This window comes from Cheilinus undulatus, linkage group 24, assembly GCF_018320785.1.
Source record: "Cheilinus undulatus linkage group 24, ASM1832078v1, whole genome shotgun sequence".
Classification (NCBI taxonomy): Eukaryota; Metazoa; Chordata; class Actinopteri; order Labriformes; family Labridae; genus Cheilinus; species Cheilinus undulatus.
Genome location: NC_054888.1, coordinates 10,953,668 through 10,971,225, shown reverse-complemented (window position 1 = coordinate 10,971,225; position 17,558 = coordinate 10,953,668). Strand labels below are relative to the sequence as shown.

Sequence of the window (17,558 nt, the reverse complement as noted above, 5' to 3'; positions counted from 1 at the left end):
GGGCTGACAGACTGACATAGACGAAGCAGAGCAGGTGTGCTGGGTGTGTGAGGGGGGGGGGGGGGGTGTCGGAGCATTCCCACCTCTAAATAGTAGGATGCTTGGAGGAGGTGGCTCTCCGCGTGGCCCCTTGTCCCGTTTGGCGGACGCCATGCGTAAAATCTGACACCCAGCGGACGCGTCGGTGTTGTGTATTTCCGCACCATGGTGGCAAAATATCAAGGTGAGGGCAACTCTGACCTCCTGTGGGTGGTGGTCACGTGACAGATGACAGCCAATGTGGTTAAATTCTGTAGAAGTGTCACGATTTCCCTAGTGACCTCAATATGATAGACCCTGAGGAGGTTGGTGGCTCACTTTGAGTTAACAACCGAACAAAAGTGTGCATAAACTTTAATCTTTAAAAGAAAAACAGTGATAATAATCTGCCTAAATTGGACGAAAACATTATATAGGAGTCAGTTTTGGTTCCAAATGAAAAGACATGTAACTTTAAGAATGATACATCCCTCAGTGAGTCTACTTGCTCTTCCTTTTCCCATAGCTTCCTTTTCCTAATATTAGATCCGCTGATAAACTGACACCCTGGATTTCCCGGCTATTCAGAAGTAGGTCTTGATTTACAGTAATGGCTCCATTACGCACGGCGCGCAACATGTATGAGTCTGTGAGAGTTACTATTATTAGATATGATGGTATAATGGCTACTCACAAGCACCGAGAGCCTGAGGGAGGGTACTGTGTGTGAATGAGCTGTTCCAAAAACAGAAACTTAGACTGGCATACCAAGAGGGCAGCCGGCTAGTCCGAGACGTGGGGCTGATGTCTGGGCATGGAGAGGCGGTGTTGGTGGGTGGGCTGCTTGGAGGCATGCCCGTAAACATAAATATCACTCTCCTGGCGCGACAGTAACTGTAAATGCAGCCATCTTGGTCCGTTTAATATTTAAATTTGTGGATACCTGTTGCAGCATAAAGCTGTGATGGTCCATCATCCTGCAGTACTCCAGCAGCTTTGACCACAAGGGGGCAGTAAAAGCGCCCGGAAATGCTTCTCAAGAAGGCAACTGTAGTGTAAATACAGGGTGGAAATCAATAAAAACGAACATTATTACTTGGGGAAACTACATGCATGGTTATAAATAGGAATATAAATAAAAAGCATGGAGGTCAGGGCTCTGTGCAGGCCAGTCAAGTTCATCCACACCAAACTCTCTCATCCATGTCTTTATGGACCTTGCTTTGTGTACTGGAGCACAGTCATGTTGGAACAGGAAGGGGCCATCCCCAAACTGTTCCAATGAAGTTGGGAGCATGGATTGTCCAAGAGTTCCTTTCACTGGAAGTAAGGGTCCTGAAAAACAACCCCACACCATAATCCCCCCTCCACCAAACTTTACACTTGGCACAGTGCAGTCAGACAAGTACCTTTGTCCTGGCAACCACCAAACCCAGACTCGTCCATCAGATTGCCAGATGGAGAAGCACGATTCGTCACTCCAGAGAACACGTCTCTGCTGTTCTAGAGTCCAGTGGCGGCGTGCTTTACACCACTGCATCCGACGCTTTGCATTGCACTTGGTGATGTACAGCTTGGATGCAGCTGCTTGGCCATGGAAACCCATTCCATGAAGCTCTCTACACACTGTTCTTGAGCTAATCTGAAGGCCACATGAAGTTTGGAGGTCTGCAGCGATTGACTCTGCAGAAAGTTGGCCACCTCTGCGCACTAAACGCCTCAGCATCCGCTGACCCTGCTCAGTCATTTTACGTGGCCTACCACTTGGTGGCTGAGTTGCTGTCGTTGCCAATCACTTCCACTTTGTTATAATACCACTGACAGTTGACTGTGGAATATTTAGGAGCGAGGAAATTTCAAAACTGGGCTTGTTGCACAGGTGGCATCCTATCACAGTACCACGCTGGAATTCACTGAGCTCCTGAGAGCAACCCATTCTCTCACAAATGTTTGTAGAAACAGTCTGCATGCCGAGGTGCTTGATTTTATACACCTGTGGCCATGGAAGTGATTGAAACACCTGATTTCAATTATTTGGATGGTTGTGTGAATACTTTTGGCAAAATAGTGTATGTGTATGTTCAACAATGGAAAATAAGTTTGCAATGAGACAAAGACAAAGGCCGCACAGCTGCAAATGTCCATCCATGGTCATCAACATTTCAAGTCCTTTAGAACAATGTTTTCATCTTTTATTGAACATTTATAGCCAGTAAAATTACATTATAGCCAAGGTTATCAACATTTAGATAAACAGGTGTAACAAAATTAATAGCAAAACATGTTAATGCTTAAAATATTCAACAAATAAAGGAAAATTAATGCCCAAACTTAGTACTATAAACTTTGACTTTTGGCACCAGTATAGTGTTTATTCTGATAACAAGAAAAGTATATTCTGTCTCTTACAGCCACTCTTGTTGTAATAAGCAACCCAAAAAGGTTAAAAATGATTAAACATAATAATGGCAATGTACCTAACTGTTGTTTAACAAGCTGGTGAAGCTATAATTAGCATGACAAGGTATTACAAGCCAAAGTTGCTTTATAACCAATCACTAGTGTCTTAAAACTGTTTCATAAAACTCCAGAGATTGTCACAATTGTATCACAAGTATGAAAACTACTTTCACCAAGCAAAATTAACTTGATTCAAAGTATTTTGTGGAACTTGCTTGCTACTTATCAGCTCACCTTGGGGACAGCATATTGCAGACCAACTACTGGACACAGGGTTCAACATGTAAGTCTGCAGGGGCACCAGCAGAGGGCGTTCATGCAACCTAAAGTATATGTTCAAGTGGAAACTCATAAAAACACATTATAAACAGTATTTTCTCAATCAAAATAGTAAAACAAATGATGGCAATTTCTTTTCAAATTTAACTGCGGCATGATCCATGCATATATGCCAGTATTTCCCATTGTATTACTTTGAATTACAAATTATTGGGGTTTATGAGGGCTAAGCTTTTACATTTGAAGCTAATATACACTGCTGATGCCCTCTCCTGCCTACATTAAGTGACTACTTAGTCCTTAATTCCACTACAACTTTTTAAAAGGCTATTATTTTCTCAGAAGTGGGTATAGAAACCAATCAAACCAGACTTTCTCATTTCGAGTCTTTAAATTGCAAGCGTTGGTGTTCAAGACAAGCATATATCACTAGCTATAACATACAGTACTGTGCAGTACTTTAAGGCATGTTTGGGCCAAAAATTGAGTCAGAATTAAGGCGTATAATGGCAAATATGCCGAGGAAGGAGGATTGGAACAACCCAGATCCTGCTCTGGTTGTTACATCTTACCAGGCACATGGTAAATAATCTGTTGAAAAACAGAACAAAGCTGAGATTTTTAGGGCACAGTCCTGGGTGGATGTGGCAAGTAAGCATGGCCCAGGGTACTGTCCCAGCAGGCAGTAGGGTTGCAATATGCCTCTGGTCATGCTGTGGATGTCCCAAGAGCCTGAAAACCACAGGTGGTCTCAGGGTGCTTCCCCAGGGGTGTAAAGGCCTGGGGAAAAAGAGATGCCATTGAGCTTGACCTTGGCTGCCAAGGGTCACACGTGTGTGTTGACATGTTTCAAGCTTGACCTCCACACATTCGGACAGGGTTACAGGCATACATAATCTCCTCTGGTGACAACATAAACCCTACTATTATGACCATTGCAATGAAGTATACACAACAATACTACTATGCATTTTTTAAGTCATATCACTTCTTTTTCTAAAACATATAACATGATACAGGCAGATTATTAATTAACCATTAACAGTAATGCTTCATTTTGTCTTCTCCCCCCAATAACAGCAGACTACAGGAGGGGAAACAGGCATATATTGACATGGGAGACTCCATCTGAAGCTCTTGGTGGTATTTGCAGACTCTGAGCAGCAGGGGGCAGTATGAGCCCAGCTTTGAGTTACAGTATGAACCGTGTACTGTAAAGTAGGCCAGTGAGTCTTGGAAAGATGTTTTCTGAAGTAGTCTCCCTCAGGGCTGAGTAAACACCAAAGCAGCTGTGGTTGGATCTAAAAAAGAATCTAAATGCAGCCCGGGAGATAAAAATGATTCAGTGTAGTATTCCACTTTATTGTCAGATCATTCATTCATTGTGGGGATCTGTTGGAGGCTAAATGACACAGATGTTGAGTGCGGCGGACGTTAGATGTACTTACAGAGCTGATGGGAGCTAATCCAGGCTGACAAGGCGTGCAGTTCCTTAACCACCCTCCGACTCTCCTGGAGCTTTTTGGCAGCAGTCCGTGTGGCAGAGAAATCATTTCCCTGCTGGAGTTTCCACTTTATCAGCTGTAAACTTAACTCAACAACTGTGCTGTATCTGCTTTTTTCCTATCAATGAGCAATGAAATGAAGGGAAGAAGTGACTTTTTTCAGATTGCAGTTTTTCAGCCATACTTGCATTGTGTCCAGCCAGAGAAAGAGAAAGGCTCCACGGATTTGCTGCAATAAAACCAACTGTTACGTAACTTTCCAAGACTTTTCTTTCTTGCAGAGATGTCGAGATCCCCTGCAGTGAAGCACTCTTGTCACTGCAGCAATCATAACCATTCCACTTCACACAACACGCCCTAAACTCTGCTTTTGTCGCCCACAGGCTGTTTATAGTGCAGCCAGGAAGAATACATAAAGGCCTGTGAGGGGCTAAATGGAGAAATAAAGTTAATGTTTTTCACTGGCTCTGTGGAGGATTTCCTTATGTTGTAAATTGGCACAGCAGTGTGTAATTGGCAGGAGGAGTGTTTGCGAGTGCACAAGGCCTTGAGAGCACACTTGAAAGTCAGAAACTGAAAGAAGATGCGGTCTCAAATGTGTTCATTCAGATAATGAGGGGAAATTAACGCTCTTAGAGGAAGAATCTGAGTTCAGCTCTTGATTGATGTAAAAAAAGGAAGCATTTATACTAGTCTTTTATTGCAAGAAGTGCGACAAACTTTTGAGTCAAAAGTGGGTATTTCACTTAATTCAAGGTTTGTTTATGCAGACTGTGCGATAAAGTATCTGATGCAAAATAAACAGAAGAATAAATCACACTGAAAATCAAGCATTATTTAACAGGCAGTTCATACGGAGCATTGTAAATGGGCAGCAGGCTCCCATAAATGTCAAGGATGTGACATTTCAAGACTACAGATGATTTTTAAATGCTTGTTGGCAATAAAAGGACCAAAAAATACCAAAACATTGCATTTATCTCACACAATTGCTATCATACTTTTCAAATCTTATTAATAAAGAAGCTAGTGACAAATACTTGTACATTTCTTTTGTTGCTTTAGCTTTAATTTTGCAAATGAGTTGTAGGGCATTCTGGGAGATGATCAAGCCATGTACAGTACTGTTCAGAACTTTAAGGCATACCAGAAATTGAGGTGGAAGTAAGGTGTGTAATGGCAGGTAAGAAGCTTGAAGGGCACCATCAGTTGGGAGGGGGGTTGACACAACCCTCGTCCTGTTCTGGATGTCCTTGCATTCCACCAGGGGCATGGAAAGATAATTTGTTCATAAAAATAACAAAGTCCACATTCTTGGGGAGGAGTAAGGGGTGGATCGGGCAAGTAAGCACGGTCTAGGGTACCATCCGTCTTGCTGTGGATGTCCCAGGTTAGGTATGGGGGCCGGTTCCGCATTTAACTGCATTAGTCTTGGTCCTGCACTGCTCAGCCTTCCTGACCAGGCCCATGCCCCATCTCTCCAGGTATCCTCCCAGTTGCCCCCTACACGTTGCATGTGGTTGACACCGATGTCTGGATCAGTCCACTGGATCCTAGGCACTCAGTATGCAGGGAACTGGATCAAGCCCTGGGAAGTGCGCTAGGTGCCCGTAAAAACACAGCTGCCATTCTCGTATCAAGCAGCTGACCCTTCCTGTACCCCCTCTCCAGAGCAAGTCAGCATTAGACACACGGACATGCCAACAACACCCAAATGTGTGAAGAGAAGTTGTCACAAAAGAGTCCAGCTGGTGCCTCTGGCCATCAGTCCATATCTAGGCCTCACAGGAGTAGAGTAACACTGGAAGGACCAAGGACCAAAAGACTGACTTGTCCACATGCTCAGACACCAAGCAGATACACTGCCTTGCCCAGTGAACCCATTGTCCCATGCACAAGTCCAAGTCTACCGTTGATTCCAGCCTTGCAGTCAGTGGATCGATGGATTTCCCTGTAGACACTGATTTGATGGCAGCATCCAAGGCAACCCCAAATGCTTGGATCTTTGTTTTGGCCCAGGAAACAGCAAGTTAAGAGCCCCTACAAGGAGATCTACAGTCTCTGCAAGGATCACAGTATCATAAGCAAAGTCCAGATCAGTGATCTGGACACCAAATGACATTCCACAGTTCTCTGGGCCTGTTACCCACCCCATTACCCAGTCCATACAGGTACTAAAGAGAGAGTAGGAGCTAAGACGCAGCCCTGTTGTACCCCAGAACCAACTGGGAAGAAGTCAGAGGTGGAGCCACCAAACTTCAAATCACTCTCTGTATCAGAATACAGGACAGACATCAGGTGAATGAGCACTTGTGGGATCCTGTGGAGCCCCATAATCCTCCTGGGGCAACTCTTCTCACCGAGTAGAACGCCTTCCAGATGACCCAAGTGCTCGAATACCAGTGGTGGTCTCAAGGTGTATCATCGGGGGGGGGGGGGAGCCCAGACAAGACATGCCGTCGCGCTTGACCTTGGCTGCCAAGTGACACACGTGTGTTACCAAGTTGAGTTGGGCTCTGGCCACCCTCCCCCCTTTTCAAGCCTCAGTTTGTGGCACATCGGGCAACGTGATGAATCCTTAGTACGGTAAATGCCTATAACTTGTGGACATGACAGTAGCCCTGACTTCACCAAACTCTCAAACTTAGCCTTACCCTAAAGGGGTACGATGAAAAAGGTAGGGCAAAGTGGGTGGGGTGGTGGTATTGGACTGAGTCTTAGTTCACATTCCTGACTAATCTAGCTGCTTCTAAAGTAGACTGCAATATTGCTTAACTAAGCAATATTCTAGGTCCTTTAGCAGAATAAGTACCTCTTTCTTCAGTTTTTGGTTGTGAATCGCAACCATTGTGAATCACATGACTCATGTGACAATGTGGTGAAGCTGAATCCACTGTTTTTGCCTTGTAAGGGTTTGAAACAAGCTTAATTTATACAAATATGGAAGTCTTCAGGCACAGATTGTAACCACGACAAAGCCAAATATAGACGATGGTATCATCTGCATAGAGGGGAACATAACAGGTTATACATGAAGTATTTCAGCCTCAAAATGCATGCCATAAAGTAAATAAATTATAGGTAAGAAAAGGATATAGATACATGAGGTGTAATGTATTTAAAATATGCATTTTAACCAAAATAATTCAACCTATACATTTTAAAAATGGGACCTTAATTGCTTTTATTTCAGTGGGACCTTTCAATTCTAATGACCATCAAAAATGCCCTGTATGACAATTGTTAAATACAGTAGTACTTTTTAATTTTGAGGTTGTGTAGTTATAAAAGTATTGATAGTAAAAAGAGTACTACAATATATGTTTTTGGCGACTGAATTGTCCATATTTGCATTGATTTTTCGGCATGTTTCAAGCTACTTCCTGGACACCTATTGTGCTATTTTGTTCTGACTGTAGCTAACGAGATCTCTAGATGTTTGGATTATGTTAAGCACAAAATAAATGTGACAGGAATCATTCCAGAGCTGAATAAAGAGTAAAAGAAAAGACTCAACAAAATGAGAGAGAGACATTCTGTTCAGTGCTTTAATGTGCCAACGTACAAAGAGATAAATGCTGATTACTGACATCTCTACAATGGCATCTAAAACATGCCAACACACATGCGCTCACACACACCCTCTGTCACTCACTCGCACACATACACACTTCCTAAATCCCTATGCACATCATTAGACAGTGTTTCTCTCCAGTCTACTGGGAGATGATGCATAAAAACAGAGCTGTCTCTGTTTATGAGCCTCTACTTTTCATCAAGAAATTAATAACCAAATAAATGCTAATAAATACAACTCAGACCTGGGCTAAAACATACAAGGAATTAGCATGGGTCGAACACACTGGGGGCTCAATAATAATTAGAATACTAAAGGGTAGTTGCTTTTTCCTAAGCACGTCGTCAAGCTCACGTAAGTCCCCGTAGAACTAACACTGAGGGGCCCAACACAAATAATCTTATTTACTCAGAAGCACATTAAAGTGCTTCATTAGAAATCAAAGCATGTAGGTCATTTTCTGAAACTGGTGCAAACATATTTGCATTGTCATTTGGAATCAGATGGCCTTAATTGCAATTGACGTGACATTAACTTCTGCTCCCAATTAAGAAATCAAAACAACTTTAACTGCGCCTGCTCGCTCCTTAAGGAAGCAGCAGCGAGTACTCAAACTGTGTTTATTTTCTGCACGACAAACTAGAAAAAGCAGTGGTTAAAAATAATAAAAGACGTGTTAATACAAAAAACAACTGGCAAATTAAAGCTACTTCAAGGCTTTTAGTTTGGCGATAATTTTGGCACCCCTTTGGAGAAAATGTTGTGTCTTGGTCTTTGCTTAATTTGTCCTACACACTTGTTAATAGTGTTTTAAAGCTCCTGTGTGGAATTTCTGATTAGTATGCTAATGCTAGTAAACACTGAAGGGGGTAGGTGTCAGACTCGACAATCAACATTCGATTAAAGAATCAGTATTTCTTTTAATTTCAATATTTTAAGTAAACATTAACACTGACACATTTTACAGTTAAAACGTAAAATATTTCAGCAAGAAAAAGCTACTTGGGATGTAGAGACATAAAAAAGTTTTGCTTTGTCCACATGGGGGTTCTTAATCAACACAAACCTGAATTTTCTCACAGGAGCTTTAATCAAATATATATGAAATGATTTTTCTAACTTTTAAATTTCAAATTATTACCAATTCAAAATATTTGCTGTGTAAAATATACACAAAAAAATATTTTTTTTGGACTGTTAAACATTTCACCTGACACCTACCCTGCGGCAGAGGATATTTACACATAGAAAGTAACTATAGAGAAATAACCAATCTTGTTGCTAATGGTCTTGTTTGCTTTTGGAGGTTGTAAATAAAGCATCCATATTACTTTCAGATGATTTCATGAACACTTTAAAATGCCTCACAGGAGCTTTAAAGTTGAAGATCTACCACCTAAGAAGAGATTTAGCTTCACAGTTTTTCCAAATATCACTAACATAAAACAAATGATTGATTTGACTATTTTTTTGTCCTTTCTTTTTCATCTACTGGTATTTTCTACAGGTGCTCCTGTTTGTTTAAACCCAGGTCTGTTACAGAGTTTATAGCTAAGGCTCCTCTACACCACCAAAGCACAGAGACGTTTCTAGGTAGCAAAAACACCTTCACTAAGCTGTGATCAGACAGTTGTAATTACAGTAGCGGCCATATCAAATATCATATTGGTGGTGATGATGTCTAATCCAGCACTTCCTCAATCTGTGAGGAAATGGGAGTAAAAACACTGAGGCAGGTGTTAAAAAATGCTTTGTCAATGACCCGACAGAAAGTCTGGTGATCCGGCAAAGCTAACACTGATTAACTGGAGCCCCATCGCTGAACGCCGTGAAGCTGTGACATCTTTTAGACTGATGAAATAAAGAAGAGCTGGGTCACACTCTGAAAAGCAAACACTGACCCAGAGAGGCGGTATGACTAATGGAATAATGGCTGCAACAGTGAGCGCTGGAAGTAAAAAAGATCCCCGTAAAAGCATCGACGTTCAGGGCATTTTTGCCCCTCAGAAGACCCCACTTTCAGAAAAACATCCATCAGTTCGATACTACTTAATAGAATTTACATTGTGGATTTACAACATGAGGTTTATGTCAGCCTGAAAAGGCTGGTAAAGTGAGATTAAGTGGCTTCAGGCTCTGCTACATCCTTCCCACAAGGTTACTTTGAAGAGATGATTTACATGACAGCCTGCAAATTACAGTGTGACCTAGCAAGGGGGAAAGTACACATATTTAGAGCATTAAATGTTTGTTTTTAAGTGGTTATGCAGACAAAAACTACACTGAAGTATTTTTAAACCACCTTGTTTTTTATGGCATCGCCTTTTTTCTGTAATCGCACTCATGACTGCTTTAGAAGATGGACAGGCTAACGTTTTAGGCTAACAGCTGCCTATTTAAAAACAGCAATAAAAGAGCTACATTCAGTGTTTCCATTTCAAGATACTTCTGTTCAGTTAATGAGCGTGACTACTATTTTAAGTTGTCCTTCAGCTCTGGTTTGGTCTAAACCAGCTAAGAAGAAAAATACGTTCGCCATAAGTTGCTAATTGTGCTTCTGTGCTCACAAGCTAATGGCTAACTCTGTTAGCACACAACTTTAGCCATGTTTCCTAAAGGATTGTTTTACAGCGAAATAACAAAGCTTATGGATGGAAATTTTCTTATCCTTCAGCAATTTTCTCTTGTAGTAACTAAATCAGAAGTGTACTGATTATAATTTGATAATTATAATTAAAAAGTTAATGGTTATGTTTGTATTTTTACTTGTATATCTGGTTTATTATATAAATGCATTAAACTATGCATACATTTTTAAGAGAGTTGAGGTCAATTATATCTCCAATTCTACTTGCATACACTATTCATCAATAATGGTTCAAGAAATGTGTCAAATTTAATGTTTTCGTGGCAGACTGTATAATGTTTTCCGCCTTTTTTCAGGGGAAGGCCGCATGTGGCCCCTGGGTTGCCAGTTGTGCACCAATGGTCTAGGTAATTAAATAGGCTTGATATAATATTTGATACCAAAGCAGGAACTGTTTGCACCATGGAGGAAAAAAAACAAACATTTGTTCAAGAAAACAACTAGCTAGTTAGCTAGCTACAGCAGAAGTTGGTAACTTAGCGGTTACTTGGCTTGCTCTAATTTCCAGTTTTTAAGCCAAGGCTGAGTCCGAAACTGCAGGCTTTTACACAATTCATACTAAATGTGACATCACACTGAGTATGAGGTACAATTCAAATAAACTACATGCAATTTTTAGAGCTGGAGAAAGCCACCTAGATGTAGGTTAGCTAGAATTTTGAAAAAAAAAATGGGAGCACACTGGTCAAACTAAACAGCAAGTGGAGACTGTTTAGTTAGCATTTAACAGCATAAAAATAACTGTACTGTTGTATGGTTTAAATGTTGCTAAATAACACTCCAATAACTATGTAGCTCTATTGATAATGTATGTTATTGTTGAATTCAATTTATGGGCTGACAGTTGTGCTAGCTTGTTGCTAGTTTAACCAATAAAGTGTAAATCTGACATACACAAATGGTAACATACATAACATGTAGATAACAGGCTTTTAAATATGGTGGAAGAGCCTACTAACTGTTAGCTAAGTTTAGCATGCATGTTGCAGTATGTATGTTTGAGTTGAGATTCACTAGCTTGTTGCTTGCTTAGCCAAGAAAGCTTAAAATGGAAATACATGTACAGTAGAGTCATATGAGGTGGAGATGGCGGGCCTTTAGGTATGGTGGAACATCACACCAAATGTTAGCTTAGCATGCAGTATGTATGTTGTAGTATGTAGCCGTGGACTATGCGGTTTAGGACACAGCCTTAGCTAAAACAAGCTAACTGTTTCCAGCTGTGGCATCAGGAATTTTAAATTCTGATCTTCTTCTCTGCTAGAAAATAAAGTTCAAGCATTCTTTTGATGATAATAAGGATTTAAACCTGTACATGTTTATTCCAATGGGAGTTTTTAAATCAAAATTTGAGACAATAAGCTAATTTCAATGTCACTACTGTTAGTCCCTAAGGCCCATTTTAATAGAGGGGTATCCAGAAGCTAATTGTACCTGGTTGTTATTATATATCAAGATATTTAAATACCTACAATGTCATTTATTTCAAAGTACCACTCATATACAAGGTTTTAACCCCAAGCTCCCACATTTACGATCTATCATTGAACCCTACTATCAATCCTGTCAGACAGGATTAGTACGTTTTTAATTGATACCCTGTACTATGGGCTGACACTGAAATTTGCAGGCTGATATCTAAAGCTTTATCAGATTACTCGTGTCGTATCAGATCTCACTTCTTAATATACTCAAGTGAGCCGATCTTAAAAGCACTGTTATTGAAGTGACAGGCGTAGCTGCCTTAAACAAACACAACCTCCTCTGCATCAGCAAACAGAGGAAATGATATCATCCACGAGGAACATCATCGTGTCACTTAATATAAAATAAATGGACTTCTGTCAGCTGCCTGAATCGCGTGGCAGATGCGCGGCTCTACATTTGTAAAGGTGGCGAGGGAGCCGGCCCGTATCCTATTTTTGGTTGACGACTGCTTGACAGCTCAATGGTAAATATGTGACAATGGAGGCGCCGCTTGTATCTTCAAAATCTTATTTAGTGTACCGTGACTGGTGCAGACTAAAATTTACAGAACAGATTTTAAAAGGGAGAGAGGAGGTCAGAGGGTGAGGAATGTCATTTAGCATTCGATGGAAGTTGAATTTGCACTTCAGCTGGGAGGAAACATGGAAGTTTTTTGCACAAAAAATATAGCATTATCACTCACTTTATGGCATGATTTAAAACTGGTAGAAGTTTTAAAGTTTGTTTCCTTCACTTAAAACAAATTGCACTAGATCCATTTAAACAACTTGACAGAACAGAGGTAAATAAAGGTGCAGCAAATGTGTCCCAACATCCATTAATCCTGACATTTGACACAGGCTGTTATTGACATTTTCTTCCCCCGTGTCAACACATGTATGCCAGACTTGCTTTTCCACAAATCTGCACACTGTGGGCTCAGTGCTGATCCCTGACATTTACTGTAGACATGGAGACAGCAGTTTGATGTTAATGAAATGTGGCCTGAACTTATCAGTAGATACACTGATCCGGTTTATAAATAGTCGACTCCAGCGGCAATGTTTACATGCACACAATTAGGCTCTGATTCTTCACACTGGGGGTTTGGCGATTGTGTAAAAGTGTCTGTGAAAGTGATCCAATTACTGAGTTTGGGACTTTTTAGATTGGAAATGGACATCTGATTATCTTGGTTGTTGTTTTAAGAGTACATAACCATGGATTTAATGAACATCTGCATTGCAAATACCTAAAAACCGGCATTCATGATCACTCCACTACCTTTCAACAAAAACAAGTCCATAACAGTGAGGAAACTTAAACTTTTAGAAGACATAATTAGTCAAGTTTGGACCCTTGAAACCATTGATGGAAATTAAAATCACTCTGAAAGTGCCTATGTGACATCTTTTGTCTCATGTGTGTCCAAGTAATGGCCCAGGGGCCAAATGCGGCCCTTGGCCCAATTTTAATTAGCCTGCAGCAAATTATATAACATTAGTGAAAAATGGCCCGCATTAGAACATGGAGCTCGTGCTTGACTGTAGTGTTTATCTTATATGTTTTCTTATTGAGATGAGTGTAGTTTTGTGTTCCTTTGGGGGCTCATTTGGGGCAGTAACACAAAACTTATAAGAAAAGACAAAAAAAAAAAAATACAGTCTCAAGACAGTATAAATGTATTTGGAATAATGTGTATATTAGTTTCAACACTAGGCAGTGCTACTGTGCTATTCTGTAAACAAACATTTTGACAGGACAGGTTTCGATGTGCTTTTTTTCGGGGCTTAAATTATTAAAGCACTGTAAATTCTCGGATACATGGAGTGTTATTCTCGTTCAAACTGGGGAAGATCCGGTGATAGCCAGGGCCAACCAGAGCTCAACTGAAATCTGATAGGCCTCAATGCTTTCTTAGTGAGACCCATGTAGTTTTCTGTTATCTTGGGGGCTCATCCGGGACACTAACATAAAAATAATAAGAAAAGACAAAAAGAAAATACAGTCTCAAGACAGTATAAATGTATTTGGACTAGTGTATACATTAGTCTCAGCACTAGGCACTGCTACTGTGCTAATTCTGTAAACAAACATTTTGCCAGGACAGTTTTCGATGTGCTTTTTTTCAGAGCTTAAATTATTAAAGCACTGTAAATTCTCTGATACATGGAGCGTTATTCTCGTTCAAACTGGGGAAGATCCAGAGATAGCCAGGGCCAACCAGAGGTCAACTGAAATCTGATAGGCCTCAGTGTTTTCTTAGGGAGACCAGTGTAGTTTTCTGTTATCTTGGGGGCTCATCCGGGACGGTAACACAAAACTACTGTATAGTTGTGAAGACGGTATGAATTTATTTTGGACTGGTGTGTATATTAGTTTCAGCACTAGACAGCACTACTGGGCTATTTCTGTAAACAAACATTTTGACAGGGAAATTTTTGATGTGTCCTTTTTTTCCTGAATGATAACACTAAATTCTCTAATACATGGAGCGTCATTCTCATTCTGACTAGGGCAGATCCAGTGATAGCCAGGACCAACCAGGGCTCAAGTGAAATCTGATTGGCCCTCTTAAAATCATCGATCTACTTGCTATTTGTGCTATTAGCTAATTAATTGGCCATTTAAGTAAGTCCAACCTGTAAGCACATAATAGACTAGACTTTCTGTCTTCAATATTATATAGGTGAGGTTTTATGAAAGTGGCTCCACCATCCTGTCCAAAAGATTGGACACCCATGGTCCAATGCACTGGTTCCCAACCTGTGGTCTGCGTTTCTTGAGTACATGTAGGGGGGGCTCAAAGAAAAAATGGTTGGGAAACACTGGTCTAACGGTTAGGCGGAGCCTGGGTTCAAGTCCGGCCAGTGGCGTCTTTCCTGCATGTCTCTCCCCCAATCTCTCATCCGTTTCCTACTCTATCCACTGTCCTCGTCTCTAAAAATAGAGGCCAAATTATCTTTAAAAAGTGTGTATCATAAAAAATGACTTAGTAATATTGGTGAATCAGTAACAATCCAATACTTCAATTTACATCCTATGTTGTATTAAATTCAGAAAAACAGAGCTGTTTCTGTGAATTAATGAAGTAATTATCTTGTTAATTTGAAAATTCTGAGATTTGTGTTTTTTAAGTAAATGCAATAAGGCCCTGCACAAATCTGTTTAGTCATGTGCTCCACTTCCATGCACCATCCTGGATCCAGTCCTGCATGCATGAGCACTGCATGACTGAAGTGGATGTCACACTAAGGATACAGAGCATATAGGGAGTGAGTTTTGGAGCTTTCCTGCTTGACTTTGGGACATGACTATATTGACTTTTCTTGATGTGTTATTGTGGTTCCACTTCTTCCAACACTCAGAATTAGGATCCTCTCTGTTTTAACTTTGCTGTGCATGTAAACACGTCCACTGAGAGACCGTATCTGTATCTGACAACTCAAAAACAGGCTTCAGAGGAGCTGGACCAGATGAGGAAGGATGCTTCGTTCGTCATGGTGGAGAAACTCGCCTCATTGGGAATCGAAAATTTCGCAGACCCTTGGAGGCAGCTGAGCGCAGTCCTGTCTCACACCTTCGACCATGGCTAATCAATCATGACAGCTGCATGTGCACACCCTGTGGCTCGCCGCGGTTACAGACAAGTGGGTCGATAACAGAATATTGAGCGGGTGTCTTTATTTTGCTCTCCCCCCTTCTTACCTTCACCCCAGAGGAATCAATCTGTCTTATGAAAAGTTATGAAGCGCAACAGTAACGCTTGATCCTCTTCCACGTCCTTGTGAAAGTTTAAGAGCTCCGGAGGACTCTGGCAAACAAAATACCACAACTTCTCACAAAGCACCGATGACGATGATGCTCTGATGGAGCAGGAGACGGGGGCTTTTGATTTTAAAGATGTCCAACCCGAGCGTTTGATGTTTACAGGTGAAGGTACACAGCCTTTGCATGTGCATGCGTGCGTAATCGTGCAGAAAAAGCCTCTCTGAGTCTGACATCCTGTTTCCTCGGCAACAGAGTCGAAAAGATAGGCTGTTCCTGGTGACAAACTAAGAGCAGTTCTTGCAGTGAAGTTCACAGGGAAAAAAGAACAAGGCTGGCATCGTCACGCAATGCTCCGTTCCCTGTGACTGCAGGGTTTTAGTTCGCCCAGGTGTCACAAATCCCAGGAATAAACTAATAAGACTCCGTCTGAACACTAGAAGAAAAGAAAACCCCCTGTCCTGTCGCCGTACAGTCATTGGCTCAGTTTGTTTTGAAGAATTCCTTACGTTCTTTGCTTGAATCCGAGTTAGTAATACTCCTCGTAGTTCTTGGGGTTGAGGCAGTAGAGGATCCCCCCGCCGAAAGAGAAGATGGTCCCTCCCCAGGCCAGGCCGTAGCCCCAGTTGAACTCATGGTAGATCCTCAGGCTGACGCTCTCAATGAATTTGATGGGGTAGAGGACCAAGCTGCAGGCCTGGAGAACAACTGGAGGTTGATACAAAGATACAAAGATACAGTAAGTACATGGTAAAGTACAACTTTATGAAGAAAAAGCTGAACCAAAACAACAATTTTGATAGATCTCCATTATTTTTAATGTCAATTAAATAAAAGTACGTTATTTAAAATAAGTGACTGCTTCATTATTCAACCCCTTTAAAGTGACTGACACACCAGATACAGCTGTATCTGGAAGGTCCAGTCACTGGTTAATCAGTATTCCTGGCTACCATTACACCATGAAGACAAAAGAACACTCCAAGCAACTCAGAGAATAGGTGATTTAAAAATTGTATGTCAGGCATTAGGAGACTCAGTGGTCAAGTGGAAGAATGTTATTTGGTCTGATGTGACCAAAATGGTCTTTTTAGCAATCAGACAAACACACTATCCCCACTGTGAAGCACAGTGGTCGCAGCATCATGCTGTGGGGATGCTTCTTGGCAGCTGGCCCTGGAAGGCTCGTAAAGGTAGAGGGTAAAATAAATGCAGCAAAATATTTTTTCCAGCAAGATAGAGACCCTAAACCAGGGATGTCCAAACTTTTCCCGCTGAGGGCCACATACAGAAAATCGATATTGATTTAAATACTTTAATGTCGATTCAGTAAGAAGTAGAAATACATGTATAACCTATTGACAATTTGTTAATAATTATTTTCATGCCCATGTGAACATATTTGGTAAGCCACCTCACATTTTTGAGCAGTAAAACATCTGAAAATAAAAAATTTGCAAAATAATAACTTATTTGTGCATATGGAGTACAAAAGTAAAAACATGACAGTTCTGTATAAACACTGAAAAAGTAAAGTGCATTTAAACTTAGCTAAATAATATTTCTTTCCTTTTGGAAATTGTGAAAAACCTCACACAAATTGGTTATGGTATGTTGTTGTTTGGTCGAGTGCGGCCTCTGTCCATACAACGCGAATCACATGCACAGCGACCCCCACTGGCCAGGAGGTGAATCGATTCAGAGGATTTGCTGAATCGATATTGAATTGAGGGGGGAAATATTGCGATGCATCGATTAATCGATATTTTTACCCACCCCTACAGTAGGTACTATACTTTTTTGTGTTTTCTTATTGACAGACAAGTATAGTTTTGTG

At 40.9% G+C, this 17,558-nt stretch overlaps 1 protein-coding gene across 1 annotated transcript in view; it reads right to left on the bottom strand.

Moving 5' to 3' along the window:
* Positions 1 to 16,250: 16,250 nt before the first annotated feature.
* The window catches only part of LOC121506462 (transmembrane protein 47-like), a 44,171-nt gene continuing 42,863 nt past the window's right edge, over positions 16,251 to 17,558 (bottom strand). The window contains exon 3 of the mRNA XM_041782282.1: positions 16,251 to 16,429. Coding sequence (XP_041638216.1) covers positions 16,251 to 16,429 — 179 coding nt within the window. The remainder of the gene's footprint in view (positions 16,430 to 17,558) is intronic.